Raw genomic sequence first — 27953 nt, 5'->3', positions numbered from 1 at the left:
ACAGGTTGTTTTTCTTTAGAGCAGCTCTTCAGAAGGCCATCTACAGTCGTACTTTTATAGAAAAAGGATTTCTCTAAGACCTCCAGATCTAGTATTTCACAGTGCTATGACTTAACTATTTTGATTAGTTCATATTTTCTTAGACAATAAGTGGAAAGACACAATTAGCCTCTTGGTCATCATAATAACAGTGTGTTGAGTTCATTAAGGAATTGAACAGAATTGAAATATTCCCGGCAGGGGGACATTCTCTTATAGTTTAGTGACATAAGAGAAAGATGGAAACAGGTGCTTTTAAAGGGACTTTTATGGGTGGTTGGCTTGGGTGATTTTTTCCACTTGTGGCCTCCATTGCAGCTGTCCCCAGAGTCACATCTCTAGCTCTGTCCTTTGTCTTGGGACCTAAACTTTTTTTTTTTTTTTTTTTTTTTTTTGAGACTGAGTCTTGCTCTGTCGGGCAGGCTGGAGTGCAGTGGCGTGATCTCAGCTCACTTAAACCTGTGCCTCCCGGGTTCAAGTGATTCTCCTGCCTCAGCCTCCTGAGTAGCTGGATCTATAGGCGGGTGCTGCCACGCCTGACTAATTTTTTGTATTTTTAGTAGAGATGGGTTTTCACTGCATTAGCCAGGATGGTCTCGATTTCCTGACTTTATGATCCGCCTGCCTCGGCCTCCCAAAGTGCTGGGATTATAGGCGTGAGCCACCGTGCCCAGCCAACTTTTTTTAACCCCATCTTGGCAGCTCCAGCTGATATACTGCTCGCAGTTCATGCTTACCACGTCCAGAAGGAGCTCCAGTCTCTCTTGCGGAGCCGGTTCTCCTCCTGATTGAGCACTGCCTCTTAGGTAATGCCCTGCCATCTTTCGTGACAGCTCTGAGACCTCTTCTGGGTCCCTTTTTCTTCTGGTCTCTGTATTTGAGCTCAGATCTATTTTTACCTCCTTTCTTTTCTCTCCTCCGGTTGAGTTGGTCATTCTGCTGTTTACTTATTCATTTTGGTTCTTCATTTCTTGTTTATTCTCATTTTTGCATTCTGTGGACATCTGGCTTCTTTCCTGTTACCTTAGCAGGTGTTCCCTAACTGCAAGGGAATGAATGCCTAAAAATCAAGGTTACCAAACAGCCAAATATGTTTTTCTGATTCAGAATGTTACCAGGTCCTTTAATTTTGGGGTTCCTTTTCCAAGGAAACTGCTGCATATTTCTTCATTGTGAAGCTAGACAGGTATTTAGTGTCTTTTAAAAGCAACAATGTGACTTTTGGTCCATGTCCTAATGTGTTATTTTGAAAACCATAGCTGATGCAGTGAATAACGCAGCCGGCTTTGGGTTCAGCGGAGTGGATAAGAATGGGAATTTCTGTTGGGATCTGCTTTCAAACCTAAACATCTGGAAAATTGAGGTGAGTGAGCGTATGATGCTTTTAAGTTCCATAGTGAGGAGAGCAAAGGGCTTGCTGTGAGTGTGTATCCCCAGAATGTTTCATCTGTGTGTCCGAGGAAAAGCCGCTCTCAGGGGCTTGCCAGGCTCAGCAGCCTCCTGGACATTTTGCATCTCAGAATTGTTTTCCTCTTTTTTTTTTTTCTAAAGCTCTGTACTTTCTTGACAGTTTTAATGGGTCAGGGAAGAAGGACACACAAAATCTGAAAAAGAGCCAGGAAAATCTTTTCTTTGTTTACGTTCCTGTTCTTTCAACTAGAAAGTACCAGTGTCATCTCTCTCTCGGTCCCTTTCTACCTGTGTCAGTGACGAACGCAGAATGGAAGGTCCTGTATTTTGATTTCAATATTGCAGACGTTCTATGTCGTTCCTTGGAGGCATTTACCATCCGTTCACTTTTAAGAATTGTCATAATGTACAACTTTTAGGCCACTGGAAGAGCATGGTTTTTCTCTCCCTTTGTCTTTGTTCTTGCACCACAGTTTTTGGTCTGCTTTCATTATCAGAGGTGAGCATATGTATTTTATATTCCTGGGTTTACTTTGAATTGCTAGCACTCCAAGTCGACAGGAATGCCCAGTCTCAGACCCTTTCCCCCTTGCAGCTGAACGGGAGGAATGGATGATTCTCAGCATGTGGAAGTGCTGGGTTCCTGTCCAGGTGACTCGTGTTTGCTGTTGGTTTTGGTTTTCTACCTGCCACAGGGCAGATGGAGTCCACTGGAGTTTGGGCAGGAGGGGTTGTGTGTGTAGAGCAGGAAGCCAGAGATAGATGGAAATTGACCACCTGCCACCCACATTGGGTAGAAACTAGGTCAGAAGGAGGCATGGGGAAAGCCCCCACCTTCATTTGCCTGAGGCTTTTTGTATGTGGATGGCCTCCAGAGGGAAACCTACATTTCAACTACAAAACATGGTGGGATTTATAGGGAGGATTATATTTTCACTTCTCTTTTTTCTTAGCATTGAGACAGCGCTGCTTCAAAAGGCAAACAAGCAGAAAGAAATAGAAGCGTGTCTCTGTTTTCTAAGTAAATTACATCATATATTCACCGTAAACTCACCATGCTATTTGGTTACTCAGGTCAAACAGATTCAACAGATATTAACTGAGGGCCCACTGTGGGCACAACACTCATTTTTTGTACAGTTCTGGAACCGCCTGTGGGTGGAAAGGCTTGGCAGATGCTGTAAGAGCGTGGCCAAGTTCCAGCATCAGTTCTGAATGAACAAAGAATGCTTTTCCTATTGGTCGCTGCATGTGCGGCAAGAAGCAGTCCCCGGTCAAGATGGACCACGTCGTAAGTGGACAAGTTCCAGCTTTCAGAATGACCTGTCTCAGTTTTGGAAGTGTTATAGATGATCCGTAAGCTTCTCTTTCTTATATAGATGATGTCAGAGACAGTTCAAGTATGTTATGACTTTCCTCTTTTTCCCACTAAAATTCTTCTCTCCCTCCAAACTCATAGACTGGCCGCCTTGGAGTTTTGTTGGGTAAATGTCCTTTAGGGTGGTCCCTCTTGACCTTCGGCTGCCCACTGGTCCCCATAGCTATGAGCCAAAAAACAGAATCCTTCCCCAGTGGACGTGTCTTCAGGGTAAAGGGCTGAGTCATTAAGTTATGTATTTATTATAAAAGAAAACCAGAGGAGAAAGTTTATATTTTCATCACACATTTGTTATAGGACGAGAAACTAAAGAAAAACATGGAAGTCTGATTAGTTAAGACACCCCGAGGCTGGCCTATAACATTTTATTAGCCATAGAAGAAATAGATAAATAAAACTCCTTGAGGTTTTGAAATAAAAAGTCACAATAAAAAGATCTATTTTTCATCTATCTTCCTTCCTCCCTTTCTTCTCTCTCTTCCTCTTTCCCTCTGTCTCTTACAAATGTATTACATTAGCCCAGTGTGTGGCCTGTATGTGATTTTCTTAAGCTTGAAGACACTTCAGAAAAAAGTGGTACTTAGACTTTCTACCTTCTTTAGGAGTTCTGATCCTTATATGTTTGCATCGTGCTTTTCTTTTTTTGAAATGGAGTCTTGCTCTGTCACTCAGGCTGGAGTGTAGTGGCGTGATCTCGGCTTACTGAAACCTCTGCTTCCTGGGTTCAAGCCATTCTCCTGCCTCAGCCTCCCAAGTAGCTGGGATTGCACATGCTCGCTACCATGCCCGGCTAATTTTAGTGAAGATGGGGTTTCGCCATGTTGGCCAGGCTCGTCTTGAACTCCTGACCTTAGGTGATCTGCCCGCCTTGACCTCCCAAAGCATTGGGATTACAGGCATGAGCCACTGCACCTGGCCACTTCATGCTTTTTATCACTAGACTTGGATAACACCTTTTTTTTTTGAATGAGGAAATCCAGATAATGGCTTATTTTGGGGATGTCCCCAGGTAATGGCTTATTTTGGGGACGTCCCTTCCTCAGTGGTTGATTTGCTTGCGTCACTGCCGTTTATTTCCTTTCCTGTATTGTGATCCCTCATGCATCACATCTCTTACTAGTCCAGAAACATGTGGAAGCATTGGAATCCTAGTAGCTATTTATAGAGTTAACTGCACAAGATTGACATAGTTTTAGAGGGCTACACAGTGAAAAGATGGCAATTAAATTTAAGCTATCCCCATAAAAGCACTAAATTCCCGTGATTAAAGTTTTCCTGGGGCAAATCCCTTTGAGAATATTGAATTATAAAATTCAGATGACTTAAAAAATTTTTCCAGGTGCAGTGGCTCATGCCTGTAATCCCGGAAGTTTTGGAGGCTGAGGCGGGTGGATCATGAGGTCAGGAGTTCAAGACCATCCTGGCCAAGATGGTGAAACCCTATCTCTACTAAAAATACAAAAAATTAGCTAGGAATGGTGGCAGGCACCTGTGATCCCAGGTACTCAGGAGGCTGAGGCAGGAGAATTGCTTGAACCTGGGAGGAGGAGGTTGCAGTGAGCTGAGATCGTGCCAGTGCACTCCAGCCTGGGTGACAGAGCGAGACTCCATCTCAAAAAAAGAAAAAAAAAAATTAACCAGAGTAAAAAGGAAACCCACAAAATGTTCCTTCAGTTTTCCTGTAATTTGAAAATAAATTTTGAAAAACATTGAGACCTTGCAAGCCAAGTTTTAGTTGCAAAGTAGATCTTATAAACAGCAGAAAATTGTCCTGTGTAGGATGGAACAGCTGATTTGCTCTCGACCATGAGTAGTCAGTATTGAAATACCATATCTAACCTGCTGCCAGGGAAACTGGGGAGAACTTTCCATTACTTGGGGTATTTTTAAAGCTAATGATAGGTGTTGTTTTCTTCTTTCCAGACTGCCACAAGTTTCAAAATGTACTTGGAAAACTGGAATATTCAGACAGCTACTTGGCTAAAGTGGTAAGAGGAACAAAAAGGACCTCATTACGTAGGGCACTGGGATATGTGGTGGGGGGTCAGTAGACGAACAGCGGTAATCTGCCTGTGGCGATGTCATCTGACACTCTTGTTTTGTATTAACATCTGTGCCCTGTAAATGAAAAAGTAGAAATACGGTGATTTGAGAAGGTCATAATATAGCATATGTATTTTATATTCCTGAACGCTGCCATCACTGTATATCAGGCCCTGGTTTAATCCTCCATCAATCCCATGAGATGTCGTAAGTCATTATGCAAAACATCTTACAGATGAAGAAAGTGAGACCCAGAAAGGTAATATTACTTGCCCAAAGTCACTCAGCTAAGGGTTAGATACAAGCCCAAATGGTCTGGTTTCAGAATTAGATTCTTTTTTTTTTTGAGATGGAGTCTCACTCTGTCACCCAAACTGGAGTGCAGTGGTTCAATCTTGGCTCAGTGTAACCTCTGCCTCCTGAGTTCAAGCGATTCTCCTGCCTCAGCTTCCCAAGTGTCTGGGATTACAGATGCCTGCCACCACACCCAGCTAATTTTTTGTATTTTTAGTAGAGACGGGGTTTCACCATGTGGGCCAGGTTGGTCTTGAACTCCTGAGCTCAGATGATTCACTCACCTGGGCCTCCCAAAGCGCTGGGATTACAGGCATGAGCCACTGCAGCCAGCCCAAAATTAGATTCTTGACCTCTCTGCTGTGCTGCCTTTTACCTAGAGGGAGAGTCTATTACTCAGATGTCAAGGAAGGTTAATGTCTGCATCAAATCACTGATGATTGCAGTGTTCACCCCTAGCAGTAAAAGCTTTATGGTATCCCAGATGTTTATGCTTTTAAAATTTATATTTTTGTTGCTATTTCTCTCCCTTTTTGTTTTCCTACATGTTCCAAAATTCAAAGCATTACTTACTATAGAAATAATAATATGCTGTCCTTGAAGCAGCAAGCTTTTCTACCTGGTGATATGCTTATCATAATGAGTACAGGGAGAGTGTAAAAATACTATGCTTTAAAGCAGATTCTACTGTTTTGATAAGCAGCATCTTTCATGGGTCAAAACATTGCGGTAAGAGAAGAGACAGAATATGTCATAATTCCTCCAGAGTAAACTCATGCAATATTTTCTGAAAATTGATTTGAACAATTTTAGCCTCAACATTATTGCTATTAATTAATTTTGCAAATGACTTTAACATAAATTTCTATTTCTTTATACTGAGTACTCCCAATGTACTGAGTCACTCAGTGTCCAAATGGGGTCTCAGTCCTGTGTTTATCTCTGCAAATGCGTTCTTTTTCTTCCTATGAAGAGGGAGCTATAGTGCTTAGTTTGTGTTTAAATCAGTTACTGTTAACCACCCATACAGTGCTGGATTGGTGTTAACTGTTTGAATTTCTACTTTATTTTTTATCTGAGTCCTCTCATTTAGTAAACCAGGTGGTGGCTTCCTTAGAGTGCCACTGGCAATTCACAGACTGAGTTTTGAGGGAAATTCCCCATCACTTTTTTAAAATAAGCAATCAGAGAGCCACAAACCTTCAGGTATTTGCTGACATCTGTTAGAATGTCACAGTGTCACTTCTCAAGGCAAATTCACGGATTGAAGTCTGATGGACACTGTGAGACCTGAGGAGGTCATATAACTGACACATTGATTTTGTGACAGAGTCGTTGTCAAAGAGATGAAAAGGGGATGGTGTTGATTAGGTTAGATGGCATAGGCGCCTGGTGGGAAAGGTAAATTAATTTTTACTAAGTGAGAGCATTCATTTCTAAAGACCCTGATTCCAAAATTGTTAATGCCAATGGCACTTACTTGAGCACCCCCGTAGAGGAGGCCATTGGTGGGGTAATTGTCTCTACGGCAGGAACTCCTGCTGGGTGGAAAGTGATCACTCAGACCTGTAACAGATACAGTGTGATGGGTCCAGATCATTTAGTCCATGGAGGTAAAAAATGTTTAACATCTCCTTAAAAGGCAGAGCTGTGGATTGCCTGTCTGGTAATGCTTAAGGAAACCAAGGTAGTCCAGGCTGCTTGGATTGCATGGCAAGTCCTTGAAGAGGGTTAGGGAGGCATCCCTTCAGTAATGAACCAAATGATTTCTGCGTGGTCTTATCCAAGAAGCAGCAGCTGCAGTTAGAAGTTTCTGGTATGTTTCACCTGTGTCTTGTTCCTTCCTCTCCTCACAGCGTGTGCTATGAGCGGGTCCCTTGGTACCCTACGGTGCTAACCTTCATCCTGTCTGCTTTGTGGCATGGTGTCTACCCTGGATACTATTTTACCTTCTTAACTGGAATTCTTGTCACATTAGCAGCTAGAGCGGTAAGCATCCTTTAGGCCCAGGGTCCTTCCCCTTAGTAATCTGATGCCTGCATGCTTGTTCTCTGTTGGATCCTCGTAGGAGTTGGGGATGGGATGTGAAGCGGGGAGTGATGTTTTGTAAAATGAAACAGTATGCGAGAATCTTCCGATTAGAGAAATACTTCAGTATGCAGGAACCAGGAGTCGTTACAAAAGTGGTTAACCATTTTATGCTCATAGTTACAGAGGATGTTTTTGAAGCGAAAGTAATGTTAGAAGCAATGTTTAGTAGCCTAAGAGATGAAAACATTTTTAATTGTTAAAGGCTGTGAGCATATACAGTCTACTAATTACAGATGATGATGATGATTAATTAATATAGGCACCATAGGACTTCAGTTTGCTTCTACTTTGCTTAATTTTTCATTTTATTACCCTGAGCCTAGAAATAACTCACAGTCTCTTGAGCAGTCAGCGAGATAGTGACCATGGGAAGTGAGTCTGTCGGAGATTAATCTAACCTCATGCGTTTACATACCCAGCCCAGTTAGCCTAGTTTGTGTCTGTGAATTTTGTAAATTTGGTTCTCTAAGTTTTTTCAGGAGCCTGTAGTTTCTCTAATTGTTCTGCAGTTTGCTTGTTGTAGAGCAGGATAATAAAGAATAACACTTTCTATAAATTACTTTGGGCAGTATGGCCATTTTCATGATATTGATTCTTCCTTGGGGAAGGATAACATGGGGAGAAATGCCAGATATAGTATGCATCTATGCAACAACCCTGCATGACCTGCACATGTACCCCAGAACCTAAAGTAAAAAAAAAAAAGAGTAAAACTTCCCTCCAGGAAGGAGATGAGCATGCGTAGAAGTCATTGCGATTCAGTGCTTTTGTTGTCAAATACAGGAGTTTTGTATTTAATTTTATTTTGATCCTTGATTGTGATTGTGGCCTGCCTTATTTCCGATGCCAAGAGTTCTTATTGACATTGGTTGAGCCATATTTTGGATGTGAATTCAGGAGTCCCACATAGCTATCCACACACCCTTTAATTTATTTATCCCGTGAAGGTTTCAGGAGTCCTCCTATGTGCTGGTCAGTGTTCTAGATGCTGGGCTACCGCAGTGAACAAGACAAGAGTCCCTCCTCTGAGGATCTCTTGTTTTAGTTACACATAGGTGTGCTAGAATATACATGTGAACAAAGTGGGTTACTGTTCATGCTGGTTAGTATACTTCTGAAATTAAGTGCATATCATACATATTTGTACATAGAAAATAGGGGAGACATTTTCTTCTGTTCATATAACTATTTAGATTATAAAAGAAAACTAGAGAACAAGTGGTCAGGACAAATTAAGAAATAAAACTCAGAACTGTTTGCTAATATATCCAGAGTATTATTCCCTAAGATGTCTCTAGCTCTATTGTCTCATTGGCATAAAGGCTCAGATTTGTGTAGAGCTTTTCTTTAGGATGGACTGGAAACATTATTTGCAAATAAATTAGCTAGGGGATAGAGAGGAGAGAGTTGATAGAACAGTGTTTTTATTTTGTCTAGAAGGAGATTGAAGTCAACAGTCACAACATGTCTTCGGGCACTAGAAATTACCCAGTAAAATCTCATAGCTGATGTGCAGCCTTGCTGGATGGATGGACCCCGGTCTCCGTCCTGAAGAACTTAGGGCTGAGAGGCTGCCTTGGGCACTGATGCATCGTCTGCCTTGGGGCTGACCTGCCTATCACCCAGTCATTGTTTTCAGCTCTGCCTTTGACCTGAATCTGGAAACTGGGAGTCTTTCTAGAGGCAGGTCTTGTCACATGTGTCAGAAGACCTACAAATGAGTGTATCCTTTAACCCAGCGTTTTCCATTTCAAAGAACTGTCTCTTTATCTAAGTCTCAGTTTCTTTGTTTGTAAAATGGGAATCATGGTGCTGACACCATAGGCTTGATGGGAGAATCAACCAGAGATGAGCCTGCAAAGCGTTAACACAGGCTTGGCACAGAGTAAGCACTCAGTAAATGGTAGCTGCTTGTATTATTAGTAATAGTAATAGTATTTGTGTTATCATTACCTGAAGGAAGTAACTAGGAAACAGGGCAGAGATTTATTTATAAGGATATGCATCACAGAATTATTTATAATAGCCAAATGGGATGGGAAGACAAGCTAACTTTTCCATAAGTAACTTGAAATTATATTGGAGATTAATATTAACTCACATGGAAAAAAGTCCATGATGTATTACTAAAGGAAAAAAATGGGTTAGAAATTATATTGGTGCCGTTAAGAATATTAATAGTGATACATGTGACTAGAAAAAGCTTGGGTGGTTGTGTGCCAGGTTTTTTAAGTGATACTTTTCTTTGGGAGGTGTTAAAAAAGAAAGAAATTTTTTTTGTTTACTTAGTTGTTTGACCATTTTTCTACAGTGAACATGTATTATTATTATTATTATTTTAATAAGAAAAGTTGGCCAGGCACGGTGGCTCACACCTGTAATCCCAGCACTTTGGGAGGCTGAGACAGGAGGAACGCTTGAGCCCAGGAGTTCGAGACCTGTCTAGGCAGCAAAGCGAGACCCACATCTCTATAAAAATTTTTGAAAAATTAGCCAGGCGTGGTGGCATGCGCCTATAGTCCCAGCTACTTGGGAGGCTGAGGTGAGAGGATTGCTTGAGCCCAAGAGTTTGAAGCTGCAGTGGAGCTATGATTGCGTCATTGCACTTCAGCCTGGGTGACAGAGCAAGACTCTGCCTTTAAAAAAAAAACTCCTGATGGTATTTGTAGTTGAAAGTACAACTCAGATGTTGGTTATCTTCTGTAGCCTGTGTGCCTGTGGCATATTATCTGTATGCACAGAGTAAAACGTGGTTTTTGGTTTTCACCCCCTTCTCACTACTGTTGCCTGTGTTGGCTTGCAGGTCAGGAACAACTACAGACATTATTTCCTTTCGTCAAGACCTCTCAAGGCTGTTTATGACGCAGGCACCTGGGCTGTCACTCAGCTGGCTGTCTCTTACACGGTGGCGCCCTTCGTGATGTTGGCAGTTGAACCGACCATCAGCTTATACAGGTAAGCTTCCATTGTTCTCAGTTGCCATCTAGTAAACTACTCTGTTTTCACTGTGTTTGACTTAGGAGGCAGTAAATTGAATGAAGCAGTCCTAAACACTTCTTTTTTTTTTTTCCAAGACGTAGTTTTGCTCTTATTGCCCAGGCTGGAGTGCAGTGGTGCAGTCTCAGCTCACTGCGACCTCTGCCTCCTGGGTTCAAGTGATTCTCCTGCTTCAGCCTCCCAAGTAGCTGGGATTACAGGCATGCACCGCCATGCCCAGCTAATTTTGTATTTTTAGTAGAGATGGGGTTTCACCATGTTGGTCAGGCTGGTCTCGAACTCCCGACCTCAGGTGGTCCGTCCGCCTCGGCCTCCCAAAGTGCTGGGATTATAGGCATGAGCCACCGTGCCTGGCCCTAAACACTTCTAAATGGGGCTTCAGTGTGGAAAACATCCATAGAAGCTTTAAGAGGAAATGGCTGTTCTGGAGATGCCAGTGTACAAATTCCAATACATACGAGCACTGTTGACAGGAATCCCTTAAGCCATTCAGAATGTCACTCAGGGACCCCCTCATGGCAGTATATTTTGAAGAGATGGACCCTGATTAAAAACTCAGACGGTGAGTTTGCTGCCCTGAGCTCTTTTTCCTGGGGGGTAGGCTGTATTGGAGACCATGAGGCATCTGAGAGTAGGACAGAAATGGAGGCAGGAGCGGGGGTGCTGCTGAGGCTGGCATTGCCTGATCGAATGGTGTGCAGAAAGACTCCCTGGTGAGGCTATAGGGGATTTATGCTGCCACTTGCACGTGTTGGAGGAGTGTGTGTGGAATTGAGGCTGGAGGAGGAGGCAGCTGGCACCAGAGACCAACCCTTATAGTCAGACACCCATGTTCCAGGTGAACTGCAAACCTCTAATTGCTGGCTTTTATTGTTTCACAGTTATGTTTAATTAGTTGTATTTCTCCACTGTAGTGAAGTGGTTGAGCACACGCTCTTGTGAACTGATTGTGTGTGACCTTTGGCAAGTTGTTAACCTTTATATATATGCACTTTAAGTTCTGGAGTACCTGTGCAGAATGTGCAGTTCTGTTACATAGGTATACATGTGCCATGGTGGTTTGCTGCATCCATCACCCCACCATCTACATTAGGTATTTCTCCTAATGCTATCCCTCCCCTATTCCCCCACCCCCTGCTATCCCTCCCCTATCCTCCCACCCCCTGCTATCCCTCCCCTAGCCCCCTACCCCCTGCTATCCTTCCCCCAGCCCTCCACCCCCTGCTATCCCTCCCCTAGCCCTCCACCTCCTGCTATCCCTCCCCTAGCCCCCCACCTCCTGCTATCCCTCCCCTAGCTCCCCACCCCCGACTGGCCCCATGTGTGATGTTCTTCTCCCTGTGTCCATATGTTCTCATTGTTCAAAGCCCACTTAACAGTGAGAATATGCGATGTTTGGTTTTCTGTTCTTGTGTTAGCCTCTTTTACCTGTGTTTTCTCAAATGGAAAATGAGCCTGAGAAGAGAATTCCCCTCAGAGCACCTTGTTAGTACTGAATACTAGAATTAATTCGGTACATGTGCAGATGGCTCAGGCCAGTACCTGGCATCTAGTCTGTACCCAGTAAATGCTAACTTGTATTATTTAATGAGTCGCACAGGCTTTTCTTGGTTAACTTTGGAACATAGTATCATTTTTTTAAAAGTGACTTAGAAATAAACAATGCAAACACACCTTCTTCCTAAGTTGGGAATTCCTGATAGCTGATGGAGGGGTCGTGAATGAATTGAAGAATTTTTTACTACTCATTATGTGTATCATTTGTAAGTGGGATGATTTTTTTGAGGCTATAGAAAGAGAAGGTGGAGGGAACCATATAACACTCAGCAATAAAGTCCATTCTGTTACAATGTATGCTTCTATACTACTAATTAGATGATGAGAAGTTATGTCAATATCACATGAAAGCTGTGCTGGTTTATACTCAATTTTTTTTTTTTTTGAGACAGGGGAGTCTTGCTCTGTCTCCCAGGTTGGAGTACAAGGGCACAATCTCAGCTCACTGCCTCTGCCTCCTGGGTTCAAGTGGTTTTCCTGCCTCAGCCTCCCAAGTAGCTGGGATTATAGGTGCCTGCCACCATGCCCAGCTAATTTTTGTAATTTTTAGTAGAGACGGGGTTTCACCATGTTGGCCAGGCTGGTCTCAAACTCCTGACCTTAGATGATCCACTACCTGAGCCTCCCAAAGTTCTGGGATTACAGGCGTGACCAACTGTGCCTGGCCTATACCCGAATTTCTCTATGCAAAGGGGAGCCAGAAAGGTGGGAAGAGAATTATAATCTTTAGCCAAAAAGAAGCCCTCAGCTCAGCTGCTAGAGAGGTAGGAGTCAGTTCAGTCCTAGATGAAGAAAATAGAACTGAGCTCCCTTCACTGGGGCTCCCTCCTCAGAGAGGCACATCCACAAGCCGGCATTCTGGCTGCTTCTGCCTCCTTGTGCCCACCTAGGGCAGCCCCACATGCTTCCGGCTGCAATTTCATTCCCATTTGTCAGCGCTCTCAAGCCAACATTTGCCCTTTTGTCTTCTGCATTTTTAGCATGGCCAGAAGCAGCCTTTGGCACCATTGAGTTGTCTGCGGGAGCTGTCCAAATTGTTGCCTTTAGAGCTCTGTTTTGTTACAGAATCCTCCTAGGTTTTGTGTTATCTATTTCTAACATGATTTTTTTTTTCCCTGTAAGCCCTGGTATTCTAAGCCTATGATATTGCCTCATACGAGATTTTTAAGGAATATATTGATCGTGTTATAGCAGAAATGCCTGTATTCTACTCAGTATCATTTAATACCGGTAGTGTGCTAGGCATTGTGCTAGAAGCTGGGGCTAGAATGGAAAGCAAAATATAGAAATCATCTCTGCTCTCATGGGGGCGATAGCTTGATGGAAAAGTCAGGGAGTAATTGACAAATGTATAAATACACGCTGAGATCATGCTCTGAGTGAATGGCATAGAGTTTTAGGAGCATATGTAACAGGAACCTGCCTCATCCTAGGCATTGGGGGCCTCTTTTTGAGCTCAGTCCTGGAGGTTGTGCAGTGAGAGTGAAGCAGACTCAGTGTATGTGAGCGCAGTGGGCGAGGCGGGGCATTGTGGGCAGTGCTGTGGACATGGGAACAGCCTGGAAAAGCCCTGTCCTGTAGCCCTCCGTAGTATAGGACAAAGCTCTGTGCACTGAAGACCAGAGAAACGTGAATGTGGGCAGAACATAGAATCCAAGGTGGAGGGAGGTGCTGAGGAGAGAGTCAGGTAGGCATCAGTATCCCTATTTGCCACATGAGGAAGTGGCCGCTCAGAGATGGTAACAAAATTTACACAGCTAAATGTTCAACCTGAGTTTTGGACTCAGAGTTCCCTTAATGGCAATATCAGTAGTGGAGTTATTAAAAATTTCTTTAGGAGAAGTTATTTGGGATGCAAACTGCTGCTTGGGGATCACAATAAATGGTTTGTTAGTGGTACTGTGCATTTACCCAACTAAAGCATAACAATTGCTGGGCTTAGGCAGGAACTCAAGGGGGAAAATTAAATTATCAAGTAGCTTTTTTTCTTCTTAAAAACAACCCCGAATATATATATTTTTAAACACCTTTGTTGAGGATAAAATAGGAGTTGGCGTTTTTTGGGTCAAGTAGGTCTGTTTTATGTGATCCAACCTAGTGTCTTCTCTGGTGTCTAGTTATTTATATAATTTAAGTTTCCTGTCTAGATCAGCTCTGTCCAATAGAAGTTTCTATGATGACAGAAATGATCTACCTCTGTGCCATCTGAGAGTCTTGCCACCCAACACATGTGGCTATTGAGCATTTGAAATGCAGCTAGTGGGACGGAGGAACCGAATTTTCACAGCCACATGTTGCCAGCAGCTATTCCAGATTGATTACACCTCCAACTGTGTTTTCATAATCTTTTAAGAAAATCCCTGAATCTGGTGAAGAAACAAAATTGCATAGATTTTTAGTGAAGGCGGGTCTGGTTGCATTCCAGATCTGTTCCTCCCCTTGGACTAAATTCAGTAGCTAGCAGTAAACCACAGTTGTACGCAAGCCCTTTCCCCAGTATATCCTCATTGCTTATCATTGAAATTTCATGTGTGCTTAGTTGTTAGGTCTAGACCTAACAGTGTTCAGTCCCGAGTGACTTCTGATCTCAGTCTTAGAGTGCTCAGTCTAACTTCTTTACATTGCAGATGACCCCAAGTGAATACTTAAATGTATTATGAAAAAACCCTTCTGTGAAATCACTTTGAAAAGCAAATTTACATACATCATTTTGTCTTTAATTGGATAACTCTTTCTTAAATTCAGTGTGTAATAACGTTAGAATTTTTGTTTTTTGAGTTGAGGTCTCTTCTGTTGCTGAGGCTGGAGTGCAGTGACACAATTGTGATCTCAGCTCGCTTCAGCCTCTGCCTTCTGGTTCAAGTAATCCTCCCACCTCAGCCTCCCACCTCAGCCTCCCAAGTAGCTGGGATTACAGGCACGTGCCACTGCACCTGGCTAATTTTTTATTTTTGTAGAGATGGGGTTTTGTCATATCGCCAGGCTGGTCTCAAACTCTTGGACTCAAGCAGTCTGCCCACATTGGCCTCCCAAAGTGCTGGGGTTACAGGCCTGAGCCACTGGACCTGGCCAGAATGTTAGAATTTGTGTAGAAACTTTCATAGATGGCAAACTGCTTGAGAGCCAGAAGCCCATCTAATTCATCTTTGTATCTGGGTCCTTAGGTCAGTGCCTCACATGATCAATATATGTTAGTTGAGCCTTTCCATAATATAAAGATGAAATATTCCTTAAAGTTTTAGAGAAATGTGAAAGGTCAAAGTGGTTGCTAAACCTCACTAGATGAGGGAAATTTTTTCCACTTGATGCTCAGAGTAGCTGGACTTTACCTAATGTAATTGTTCCAGTATAGATTTGGCCACATATGAAAGATTAAGGCAAAGCTCAAGAGCAAAGTATAACATATTTTGGATGTGCAGATTTTGAAAGCTGGAGTTACCTATGGCCAGGGTGTGCCCATGAGAATCCCAGCCTATACCTGTTAAGCCAGCGTGTTTATCTGTGGAGCGCTTTTTCCATGCTCAATGTCTTGGTTTAGACAGTGAATTAGATAACCACTTTCTGGGGCCGCTTACCCCTTCCCTGGTGAAACAACTGTTAATCATGTACTTGTCTTGTTTCCATTCCCACATGGGAAGGGGTGGAGGCTGATGCCTTCTTGTAGATCCAGCTTATTGTTTTGCATATCCTAAGCAGTAAATGTGTATTGAAAGAATAAACAAATGCACGTACGTTTGCTTCTGTTAGAGCTCTTCACTATTCTGTCAACATTGTCAGGGAGGCATTCCTCCTGCTAAAGGATGGAGAAGCTTAGGGGCATATGTGAGTTACCTGATTCTAATGTGCCTGACCTTGTAATCACAGAAGCTGGGGGATGATTCATAAATCAATTGTGTTTTCTTCCCTCCCCCAAATTATTTCCTTTATTCTTAAAAAGCACTGGGGAAAATGAGTTTAATCTTTCCAAATGTATCTAGAACAACTGTGCTAATGCAGCTGTTTCTGATTACTCGCATGTATTGATACGACCATATTTATTGACCATCTACATCGTGCATACTGCCGAATACTACGCTTTACAGTAGAGGTCCACAAACATCAAAAGCAAAACTTGTTTTTTATTAGTTTAGATGACAGTTATTTTTAGGGTTATGAACTGGATTTTCAAAATCAGGATTCTTCTGGCTCATAAGACACATAAGAAGAACTTTTTATTTATAGTTGAGTAGAGCAATGGTTAAAGCATTAGTTGCGTTGTGTTCAGAGGATAGGATACAGTCACACGTTGCTTACCAACAGGGATGTGTTCTGAGAAATGCATCATTAGGCAATTTCATCGTTGTTTGAACATCACAGAGTGTACTTGCACAAACCTAGGTGATATAGTCTACTATATACTCTGAGGCTGTATGGGATACCCTATTGCTCATAGGCTGAAAACCGGTACAGCATGTTACCGTACTGAATACTGTAGGCAATTTGAACACAATGGTAAGTATTTGTGTATGTAAACATAGAAAAAGTATAGTAAAAATCTGGCAAAGATAAAAAAGGATACATCTGTATTACCGTGAAGGGAGCTTGCAGGACTGGAAGGTGCTCTGGGTGAGTCAGTGAGCGGGTGGTGAGTGAATGTGGAGGCCTGGGGCATCACTGTACACTTTGGTGGACTTTATAAATGCTGTATCCTTAGGCTACACTACATTTGTTAAAATAACTTATTTCTTCAATCATAAATTAACCTAACTCACTGTAACTTTTTTAGTTTATAAACTTTAAGCATTTAAAAAACAGATTCTTTTGTAATACAACACTTTGCTTAAAACAAACATGGTACAGATACACAAACATTTTTCTTCATATTTTTTGTAAGCTTTTCTCTATTTTTTTTTTGACTTTTGTAACCTTTTTTTGGTTGAAAATTAAGACACAGACACACATCAGCCTAGGCTACACAAGCTCAGGATAATCAGGATCACTGTTTCCCACCTCCACATCTTGTCCCGTTGTGGGAGGTCTTCCAGGGGCATGAACACTCACGGAGCTGTCATCTCCCGTGATATCAGTGCCTCTGGAATCCCTCCTGAAGGACCTGCCTGAGGCTGTTTTACAGTTAACTATTTTTCTTTATAAGCAGAAGGTGTATACTCCAAGGTAACAATTGAAAAGTATAGTATTGTAAATACATAAACCAGTTACATAATCATTCATTGCCATTATCAAGTACTATGTATTTTTGTAATAATATGTGTTATTAGACTTTTATTCAGCTGGCAGCATAGAATTGTTTACACCAGCATCACCACAAACACATGAGCAGTGCATTGCACTATGACGTTACATTGGCTATGACGTCACTAGGTGACAGGAATTTTTCAGTTCTGTTATAATCTTATGGGCCCATCATCATTAATGTGGTCCATCATTGACTGAAATGTCATTAAGTATTATATGACTGTACTGGGTTTGAATTTGGTCTTGGGAGTCCTTAGACTTTGAATGTTGGGGGTCTCTGGCTGGTGTGGGGTTAATTCTCTTGGTCAGCCTGTTATGTGAAGGGGGCGGTACCATGTGTATCCACAAATGAGCTTGTTGATTTGCCCTGCCCAGTTTTGTGGTTTCAGTTCCTCTGTGACCCACTCACCTATCCAGGGAAGTTTCTGTAGAGCCGCTAGAGGGAAGCCTGAGTGCACACACGTCTCCTACTGCCAGAAGCAGTGCTCTCACTTGCCATGCTGTGGGTGATGTAATCAGGTGACGGTTCCCATGTACATCCTTATTTGAAATATAATTTTTGTGTATTTTCATTCCTAGGTCCATGTACTTTTATTTGCACATCATAAGTCTCCTGATAATACTGTTTCTGCCAATGAAACCACAAGCTGATACGCAAAGGCAGCCTCAGACTCTGAACTCTCTTAATAAGAGAAAAACAGATTGATACCTCCAACAGAAGCAGAACAAGCAAAACTGCAGAACATTCGAAAGATGAGATGAAAAGGCTCAAGGGTTCCTCCCGTGACTTAGAGGCGATGTTTACATGCATCTTTATTTTTTTCGTGTTTAAAGTGCAGGGAGTATTTTTATAAAGACTTTTTGTGCAGATAAATTGGCCATGTCCAGGTTACTGGTTTTAATATTTCATAGGACACTTGAGTGGTGTGGCGGTGTGTGGAGAAGGTGCCAAAGCTGCAGAGACAGTCCATTCTGGGCTGCTGGCTTTTCGCCCCTTCCGACATGATTTCCAGCTACCGCGCCCTGGCTGCGGGGAGTGCAGGCATTGGTGCCAAGCATTAGAAGATGAGTGCCGAGAAGACTTGTCACGGGTTTCCCAAATCAGAGCATACTCAGACATGGTGGTTCCCTGGGAAGCCCCAGACCCTTTGACCTGTGATATTACTAGTCTGCAGACATAATAACTCTACTCAGAGGACCATGGAGGTAGAGGGACCATGGTTTCAGGGCACTGAAAACTCTCCGCACCAAGCGGACTAACCATGCACTCTTGGACGGACTGAAAATCAGACATGCCCTCAGATAGGCTGCAATTTTTTTTTTTTTAAGGAATGTAAACCTTCCCTTTTTTCTTCTGACCTGAGCCAAGATTGAAAATCAGAAAGTCTCCTGTACATGGAATTGAAGAGGGGCTGCTGTTTTCTGAATGTTTCTGTTTCACAAGTGCCACCTGCTTGCCCAGGGCCGGTCTTGAGAAGACACACAAATGTTCACGCCTCAAAAAGGAAGGAGAATGCCTTTTAGAGAAATAATTTTTTTAAAAAGTAATTTAAAGTTATATAGAAGTTTGGTAAGAAGAAGCAATTGTTCCTGTCTTTTCTCCCCTCATTTCATGGAGGTGTTAATGATCATGGCTGGCCGTGATGTACACGTGGGCTGATTTTCATTTTTTTCAGTTCCATAGCTGAGAAATTCAGCTTTGTTTTAGTTGAATCATCATATTGGAAAGAAGATATTGAAAGTTTTTTTCCTATCTTTGTTATGAATGTGTTTGGCTCCTTTTGGGGACTTCTATTGGGTAATATTCTATGTGAGAGAAGGAAGCATGGTATTAAATGTTGTGGAAAATAATCATGATAATAATAAAATGTATGCTGCAATGCTGTGCCCTCAATCACATTGCTTGGGAGGAGAAAATTTATTTGAATCCAATGGTAAAAAAATTAATTTCTTACTGAATAAACTATATGTTTCTGTGTAAAGGAAATGTTTCTGACGGGAAGAATTGCTTTTTGTCTGTGTTAGTAGAGACTTGATGTTCAGAAACGTGTGTGTGTTTGTGTGTTTTAACAAATGTGCACCAACTTAAGGTTTTACTGTATATTTCAGGCCCTTGGGTGTCTTGTGTTTTGGTATAATTTCTGATCTTCATTCCCAACTTTGCAGGTAGGATTTTACCCCCTTTCACAGATGACAGTACTGAGAATCAGAGAGACATTTGCCAGCTGCCCTAAGATCACAGCGTTGGTGGTAGAGCTGAGATTTGAGTCCACGGTAGTCCCATGAAGACCATCAGCTGTGAGTCTTTCCCTGATGTGTCCTACTGGTGCTTCTCCTCGGATAGTGAAATGTGAAAGTGATGTGCCTGTTCCTCTAAAGCATGCGTACACAGTCCTGGAACCCAAACTCTAGTCCTTAGAGTCCTTCCACTGGGACAGTGGAAGTTAAGAGGTAGTAGATGTGAGCTAGTACATGAGTCTCACTCACTTTAACAAGGAAATCTAGGGGCGACCCTACTGTTGTCCCAGGAAGAATATTGGACAGTGGGTAGGGGAAGGGGTTGTAGGTACCTGAGATCTGTCGGAGTGTGTCTCCATCAGGTAGAGATTGAGGTACCAGACCAAGGAAAACGCATGTCTTCCAAACCAGCAAAGAGGGTACATATTACCATTGGTGTGCAGCGTGTGGAATCATCATATGATAGTGAAGTCTTTGAATTCACAACATGATTGATGACCAGGTTTCACTGTATGTAACATAAGTATCCTCATGTCTGAAAGAAGAACTTGGTGATGAGAGGAGAGGTGTCTGCCTTGATGCCCAGCTGCCCTGGTTTGCCGAGGACTCTCCCAAGCTCTCAGTCCTGGGCAAAGTGGGGATTGGTCCCACTAGTGACCGCCCAGAACTGTTGACTCCTTATGGAATGAGGAGAAGTCAAACCTCTAGGAGCTACACTTACAGATGCTATATATGTCAGAGTTGGTGTGAGGCCCTGGGGCACAAAGCTGAGGCTTTATTCACTATAAAAAGAACAACACACAGGAGACTGATGAGCATCCTTTTTCCTCTGAAACCCACTTAACCATAGAAAAAAATTTCAATTTAGGACCAAAATTTAGACAGAAGGTTGGAACTGTTTTTATTATCTTAGATTTCCAAGTTGTCCTAAATATAAGATGCATTTAATAAATACTTATTGGATTGATGAGTTTTCAGTTGAAAATAAATACATTTTCTGGTTTTGTTTTTGAAAAAGCCAAATCTAAAATAGTCTAACTTTTTTTTTTTTTTTTTTGAACTTTGCAAGTTAACTGTATGGAGCAATAATATTGTTCAGTGGTTGCAAAAAGCCATAAATAATTCAGTCTGGGATTCTGACTGGCTAAGAGAGAAGGCAGGAGGAGAAAACTGGAAGAAGAACAGAGGAGTTAGCAGGTGGCCCCCATACCTGGTGTGGTGTGTGTCCCTCGGTTACTCTGCAGGCTCTGGGACTCCCAGGCGGTCCTTCTCAGCTCCCACTGCACACGGGAACCACACAGGGAGCTTAGAGAAAGTGATTGATGCCAGGTTCCTCCAGGGACCACATCTTTTTTCTCTTCTTGTCTCTGGCACTTGGCATAGTGCCTGGCCTGTAATGAAGATTCAGTAAGTGTTTGTTGAATGAGTGAGGGATTGAATGGATTAGTTTAATGCATCATTGCACTTGACAGTTTTGATTGAGTCACTTTTGCACTGGGAAGCATCGTTTCTGCTTTTCAGAATTAGTTTTTGAAATAAAGTCTTGTTTTTTTTTTTCAGGGAATTCTGAAAGCACATAACGTGTATAATCACTCAGGCAGCCAGTTCACCTAGTCTGAACCCCTCCGGTCCACCCATCCATTAATTACTGCGTTCACTTATTTGTCAAATGTGTCATGTCTGGCATGGGCCTGGCACTCTGAGGCACTGCAGGTGAAAGATGCTGAAGACCCCATTCTCTGCTCTTGGAGAGTTCATGGTGTGCCCAGAAAGACATGATCCAGAGGAATGTGCCATAGGAGTGCCAGGAGAATCCCAGCATTCAGAAATGATAAAGTGATCGGTTGCCTGATCCTTGTTTTCTTAGTTTAGAGTGATCTCATTTTCCAGTGTTGAGAGTTACCCAGGACAGCAGCAGCACTGCTCTGCAGCCTCGTGTCCAGGTGAAGTTAAACCTTGCACTCATCCTGAAATTGGGTATTGACCTTGCAACAGCTCACTGCCAGTCAATACAGTAGCTACCCAATGGAGCAGACTGAGCTTTCGTGGTTGCCCATAGGGGTAGCAGGGTGGCCAGTCCACCTCTGGAGGGATCTTTAGTGAGGTTTCCAGGCTTAGTGAATGAATTCATGAAGCTCCAGAGGAAAGGTATTTGCTTAGAGAAGGTGCAGCCCGTGTGAGCTTTGCCTAACGCCCTAAAATTATCTGGCGCTACTTGCTCTATGCTAAAACAAAACCAACGGTGATTGACAGCTACTTTCACATGCACTCCTAACACAGTCTGTGAAAGCGCGTGGCAAGTAACTTGCCAAAGGTCACCCAACTACTTACTGGAGGAACTGAGGTTGGAATCCTGGTTTGGCTGACTCCAGAGTCCATCTCACCGCCTGGTGCAGAGCATGCTCATTTTCAAAGAGAAAGAGTTTTAAGGCTGGAAGTAACTCCAGCACTCACCTGGTCTAGTGGTTTCCAAATGCACACTGGCTGGCCTTGTCACGTGGGGACTTGCAAAACACGCAAGGAGTGGGGAGATAGATTTGCTGTTAAAATACTGATGGTCAGTTAGTCGGGCATGGTGGTGGGTGCCTGTAATCCCAGCTACTCCGGAGGCTGAGTCAGAGAATTGCTTGAACCGGGGAGGTAGAGATTGCAGTGAGCTGAGATTGTGCCACTGCACCACTGCACTCCAGCCTGGGTGACGGAGTGAGACTCTGTCTCAAAAAAAAAAAAAAAAAAAAAAAATGCTGATGGTCACCGTTCCCTCTTCTCAGGGGAATGGTGTGATTGATAACAATGTGGGTTAATGGTTGTGTTACCATAAGCTTCTTCCCAGTAGTTGACGGTGATGATATCCTGGTGGAATGGGGAGGTGAGAGCCTAGCTAAATTGTTTACATCAAAAAGAAGGTATTTTGGAACGTCTGTGATTGCTTTGTGTTCCTAAAAGACCTTTTGTTTAATATGCTTCTTTTAGTGCATTTTCAGATATGCAAAGTTTGGCCTAGATTTTAAGTAGCTGGTATATGTAAACTTCGGGGAAATTGATCACAGACTACTCAGTGCAATAAGGAGATGGCAGGACTTTGGGGCCTGAGGAGAAAGGAAATTCCCAGTGGATGACCTGGTCAGGGAGACCTTTAAGAATAGGAAGTATGGCCAGGCATGGTGGCTCACGCCTGTGATCCCAGCACTTCGGAAGGCCGAGGTGGGTGGATTACCTGAGGTCAGGAGTTCAAGACCAGCCTGACCAGCATGGAGAAACCCCATCTCTACTAAAAATACAAAATTAGTCAGGCATGGTGGCGCATGCCTGTAATCGCAGCTACTCAGGAGACTGAGGCAGGAGAATCAATTGAACCCAGGAGGTGGAGGCTGCGGTGAGCTGAGATTGTGCCATTGCACTCCAGCCTTGGCAACAAGATCAAAACTCTGTCTCGGAAAAAAAAAAAAAGGAAGGTGAGAATTCCTGGACTCTTGTGTAATGTTCCCCTCTTACCACCGTAGCTGGAGACACATTTCATCTTAAAAAAGAGAACCAAACCTGTTTCCAGTTTAGGCTGGCACTGGGAGGAGAGAAGAGAACAGACTAAGATATGCCCAGCAGTAATCTACGCCTCCCTCAAGAGTCAATCTCCAGAAATACAAAATACTAGCCATGGGGTTGGAGATGGCGCTATGTTCTTTATTATCTGAATTTCTAACTCCAGGGGCCTCTTACAAAGCAGGAGACCTTAGGGATACACAGGTAACAGATCCCTTCACAGGTATTTGATTACAAACAGACTCCTGGGTCCCACTCCCCAGATACTCTGATTCAGTTGGTTTGGAGCCATGCCTGGGAATCAGAATTCTTAATGAGCTTCCCACAAATTCTGATATGCAGCCAGGTTTGGAAATACTGGCTTCATCTTATTTTTTACATTTGAGGAAACTGAGGCTCGAGGTGGGTGGGGTGGTTTAATGTCTTGCCCAGGGCATCACAGATCACTATGTAGCAGAGATGCAGGTGGAAGCCCCTTCTCTTGACCCACCAGGGTGTACGTCCCAGAAATAGACACGCTTTCTCTAAAAAATACCTGGCACAGTGGTCTCAGAGGAACTCTCTGTATTTCCTGGGACATATTCTCAGATGAGAACACCCCTCTTTAGGCCTGAAAATGTGGGTCCCGCTGAGGTGGGTGTGTCCTAGGGACCTGTAAGCCTGCGCTCTGTGGGTGTGCGTCAGCCTCCAATCATATGTACGCAGCGTCACCAACAGTGTTATTGTAACTGCTGATCCAACCTGTGGAGGCAGATGGGGAACAATTTCTAGAAAAAAGCCCTTTCTGTATCCACATGGCCCTCAGCATCCAATGGCCCCTTTTGTTCTTGAACAAAGAAAATTCATATGGGATAAGCACTTTTGGCGTTAAAATTTACACTGTCTAAGCAGTTGCTGGCTACAATCAATCGTCCATTCATCCCAGGCCTTCTTTCTCTCTATTGTCTGCTTGACAGGCAAAATGACCTTTCATCATTTCCAGCTGCAGTCCCAGGTTGCAACTGTCTCTGTGCGCACTGGCCTGGAAAAGCTACCAGATGCTGGGACAAGTTTTCTGCATGGTCATTGGTAACCTTTTCCCTCCAGTCCTCCACGCTGCTGCCTGGGACTCTTCCTGGTGAACCCTTTAGACTGGCCCCTCTTCATCAAAACTCCTGCCGGCTCCTGCTGTCTACACCGTAAAACCCATGCCCTTCCCTTCCACCCTCAGCAGCCTGGGTTCCTGGCCCTCCTTTCAGGAAGGCAGCTGCTCCACGTGCAGCCAGGGTTTGTGACTTGGTGCATTTGTACCTGTAAGTTCTGCTGCCTGAAAGAAAAACATTTTTTGAATAGGCACTTCCCAAAGCAAAAAGGACAGCAGGCCGTTTAGACAGAGAAAATGTTCTGTTCAAGATGCTGTTTTTCCTGTGAAGTCCCTCTCACTTCTGGCTTCTGCTCATAGATCCCCCAAAATACCTTGTGTTGTGATTAGCTTGGTGTCATTTGTCCTTCCCCAACCAGACTGCCAGGAGCCTGACAGCTACTCCAAGTTGTGGCTCTTCATTTCTTCACACCTAGCAAGGCTCTGACTCAAAAGGGAATTGAATCAATATCAGTTGAACAAATGAGGGAATGAATGAATTCCCTTTGCCATGGCAGTATTGTTTCTCTGGGATAATGAAGAGAGGCCGTCCTGGACAGGTGGGTCAAGTTTGGGGTTCTGGCCCCTGCATTTAGTGATCAGTACTAGAAATGGCCCTAGTGAAAATGAGCCAGTGGCTATTTTCCAGTCCGATAAAGTCCGGGCTTTCTGTTGAATGTGGTGCTTGATCAAGTTCTTTGGACCTCTAGGATTTGGGTGGGGTAGGTCCAGCACGCTGGAACAAAGTTCCTGGGAGTTCTCCATTTCCTAGAGTCCATACTGGACTTGCATCTTTTACAGCTTTGCGTAGTTAGTGGTTCTGTTAGAGATTATGTAGTGTCTCATTGTCTATAACCAAGAAAGTATTCATCTCTGCTCCTCCCGATAAACTTTGTATTAGCTGGCTAGCCTTGCCATAACCAAGTACCACAGGCCGCATGGCTTAAACAATGGAAGCACATTGTGTCATGGTTCTGGAGGTTAGAAGTCTGAGATCCACATGTCAGCAAGTTTGGTTTCTTCTGAGGCTTGTGGCTCTACTCCCCGCTGTGTCCTCGCATGGTCTTCCCTCTGCGAGTCTTGTCCTAATCTCTCTCTCTCTCTCTTTTTTTTTGAGAAAGAGTCTTGCTCTGTCACTCAGGCTGCAGTGAAATGGTGTGATCTTGGCTCACTGCATCCTCTGCCTCCTGTGTTCAAGGGATTCTCCTGCCTCAGCCTCCCAGGTAGCTGGGATTACAGGCACCTGCCACCACACCCGGCTAATTTTTGTACTTTTAGTAGAGTCAGGGTTTCGCCATATTGGCCAGGCTGGTCTTGAACTCCTGGCCTCAGGTGATCCACCTGCCTCAGCCTCCCAATATGCTGGGATTACAGGCATGAGCCACCATGCTTGACCATCTCCTCTTTTTATAAGGTCACCAGTCATATTGGATTAAGACCCACCCTAATAACCTCTTTTTAAGTCATTTACCTTTTCAGAGACCTTATCTCCAGCTATAGTCACTTCTGAAGTCCTGGGGGCTAGAACTTCAACAAACGAATTCAGGGAGGGCGCAGTTCAGCCCACACAGACATTTGGTGGTTCTTGATGTTTCTGTGGCAATAAACAGTGCTACGGTGAAGATTCTTTTGCATTTCTCTGGTGACAGGGTGGACATCATGAAGTGGCTTTGCAGGACCTTAGTGTCAGGAAATGCAGTCTCAGCTTGCCCGGGTGCTCTTGTTCTCCAGCTGGTTGTATGCATTTTTTCTTTCCCCAAAATGTGTAACAGTTTTTCTCTGTCCACATTCTCATCAGTACTTGGTATTGCCAGAATTATGTTTTGCCGTTGGATCAGTGAGGAAAAAAATGTACCGAGAAATGTAATTCTCCCTCCTAGGCCTGCCCTCAGCTCTCTGGTTTCATTCTCTGGATGCAGCCACTATTATATTCTTATGTGGCTTTTCAGAGAAATTCTGTGCCCCTCATTGAGCTTTTCAACTTGCTGCAAATGTTTCATATCATAAGCATTTCTCCATATTATTGTAGACGCTTCCTAAAAGTTGTTTTTGATGGCTGAATAATAGTCTGTGAGTAAATGAACCATAATTTTGAAAAGCCATTGCCCTAATTGTTGGGCATTTGGTTTCTGCTACTTTGTTTAAAAATATATATTCCTTTTATAAAAATTTGAAAATACAGAAAAGAAATATGGCATCTATAATCCCAGCCCCTGTTGGCAGTTTATTTCTAGTTTTGTTTTGAGAGGCTTGTTTTGTTTTATATTTCTGGTTGTTCTTTGGTGTAGGCATTTATCTTTAGAAAAGTCTGATACTTCCTGTAGAGTTTGGAATTTTAAATTTCCATTTAGTTTTACAGGATGAGAGTGTCCCCATGTCATGAAATCGTCCATCTCTTTCTCTTCTCCTCTAATGAGTGTAGCAAGGAATGAAAACCAGTGAAGTTGTAATGGGGCTTGACTTGAATGCGGTTAGGTAATTTATTTAATTTTAAGTGGCAAATCACTTGCAAACCATAAATCTTTAAACTCTTGTTAGTAAGAAATTTTATATATTTTATAGTCCATCACAATGGAGGTTGAGGCCTCCTTCTCTGAACCATTTAACCATCTGCTTGGCAAGTGACTGTTCATTTAGCTTCTCAATAAGGAGGATATATTTGTTCAGGAAATATGGACCTTTAAGGCAAAACAGCTTTTTTGGTCTATAAAGTTGAATGATTCCCAAACCCACCAAGCAGCTTCTTTTTATAAGTAAGCTCATGAAAAGGCTCAGGCTCATCCAACTTGAATTGTTAATTAAAGATTATTTATCAACAATTTCAATAAGAAATGTTCCAAAGGGGAATCTAATAGAGAATGCTAAGAAAATACATCAAACTTCAAAACTTTCTAGGACGGTTAAAAATCAATCTGCCAGCATCAGTTGATCTCATATGACTAAAGTATTTCAATCAAAATAAGTTTGAAGTTTATCTTGTCAATGTTAAATATAGCTGGAGTTGAAATATTAAGTTTGGTTAACATCATTTTGGTGTTTTAAAACCTTTTAAGTACTCGAAATGATGATTTGCAAACTGGATTCCAATGATACTCAAAAAAATACCAGTAAGCATAGGATAGCCCTGAACAGAATAATTAAATGCATGAGTAGCTTATGTAAACTCACTTCAGTAATTTGAACCTTATTCTTGGTAAGGAAAGTGTGAGGCAAACATTTCAAGAAGAAAGCACAATTTAAAACCCCAATGTGCTGCCTTTGGATATTGCTGAATCACGGTTTTTCTGTGTGTGTGTGTGTGTGTGTGTGTGTGTGTGTGTGTGTGTGTGTGTGTCAGAGAGAGAGAGAGAATCTGAAGCACTGAGAGAGGTAGAATTACAAGAAAGTGCTGAGAGAAAGTTTTGCACACAGGGCAGGGTACTGGAGTACTGAAAGTGTCAGTCCTGCCTTTGTTTTTGCTGAGAAGTCCCTGGAAACAGGTGAGTGATTGACTTACTGATTAATGCTTCCCAGCTTTAGAGCATTCAGTCTCAAGGCCTCATTTAAAGTCTACGTTTTGCAGTATCTCTTCAGGTAGATTTAAGAGAAAATAAGGAAGCACTTCCCAAACACATACAAAATAACTAAACCTTTCGCAATGATGAGCAAGAAATTCTCTCTGTCCAAACGATCTAAAATTCTTGACTTGAATGTGATTTTTCTGAAGTGGTGTGAAGTAGTGACATCTTGTGGCCATGTGAGGTAATTTCTGGTGACTTCCATATTGAATTACGAAGTCGATCATTCGTTTGTTCATTCACACTCTGAATGCTTAGCAGTTGTCACTTTAACTCTCGCGTGTTTCCTTCTTTCTTTTCTTTTCTTTTCTTTCTTTCTTTTTTTTTTTTTTTTGAGACGGAGTCTAACTCTGTTGCCCAGGCTGGAGTGCAGTGGCGCGATCCCGGCTCACTGCAACCTCTGCCTCCCTCCCGGTTTCGAGCGATTCTCCTGCCTCAGCCACCCGAGTAGCTG

At 42.9% G+C, this 27953-nt stretch overlaps 1 protein-coding gene across 3 annotated transcripts in view; it reads left to right on the top strand.

Annotated features, from left to right (window-relative positions):
• MBOAT1 (membrane bound O-acyltransferase domain containing 1) overlaps window positions 1-19031 on the top strand; it is a 112524-nt gene extending 93493 nt beyond the window's left edge. For 2 of the 3 annotated variants that reach the window (XM_064363028.1, XM_064363029.1), the window contains exons 9-13: window positions 1299-1402; window positions 4751-4815; window positions 7021-7153; window positions 10059-10210; window positions 17624-19031. In XM_064363028.1, the coding sequence (XP_064219098.1) occupies window positions 1299-1402; window positions 4751-4815; window positions 7021-7153; window positions 10059-10210; window positions 17624-17750 (581 nt within the window). In that variant the 3' untranslated portion in view covers window positions 17751-19031. The remainder of the gene's footprint in view (window positions 1-1298; window positions 1403-4750; window positions 4816-7020; window positions 7154-10058; window positions 10211-17623) is intronic. The other variant, XM_064363030.1, reaches the window with a different exon arrangement.
• Window positions 19032-27953: the final 8922 nt, after the last annotated feature.

This window comes from Aotus nancymaae, unplaced genomic scaffold, assembly GCF_030222135.1.
Source record: "Aotus nancymaae isolate 86718 unplaced genomic scaffold, 86718_ANA_hifiasm-v0.15.2.pri h1tg000051l, whole genome shotgun sequence".
Classification (NCBI taxonomy): Eukaryota; Metazoa; Chordata; class Mammalia; order Primates; family Aotidae; genus Aotus; species Aotus nancymaae.
The sequence above is the reverse complement of the archived record's forward strand: the minus strand, read 5'-3'. Positions and strand labels throughout refer to the sequence as shown.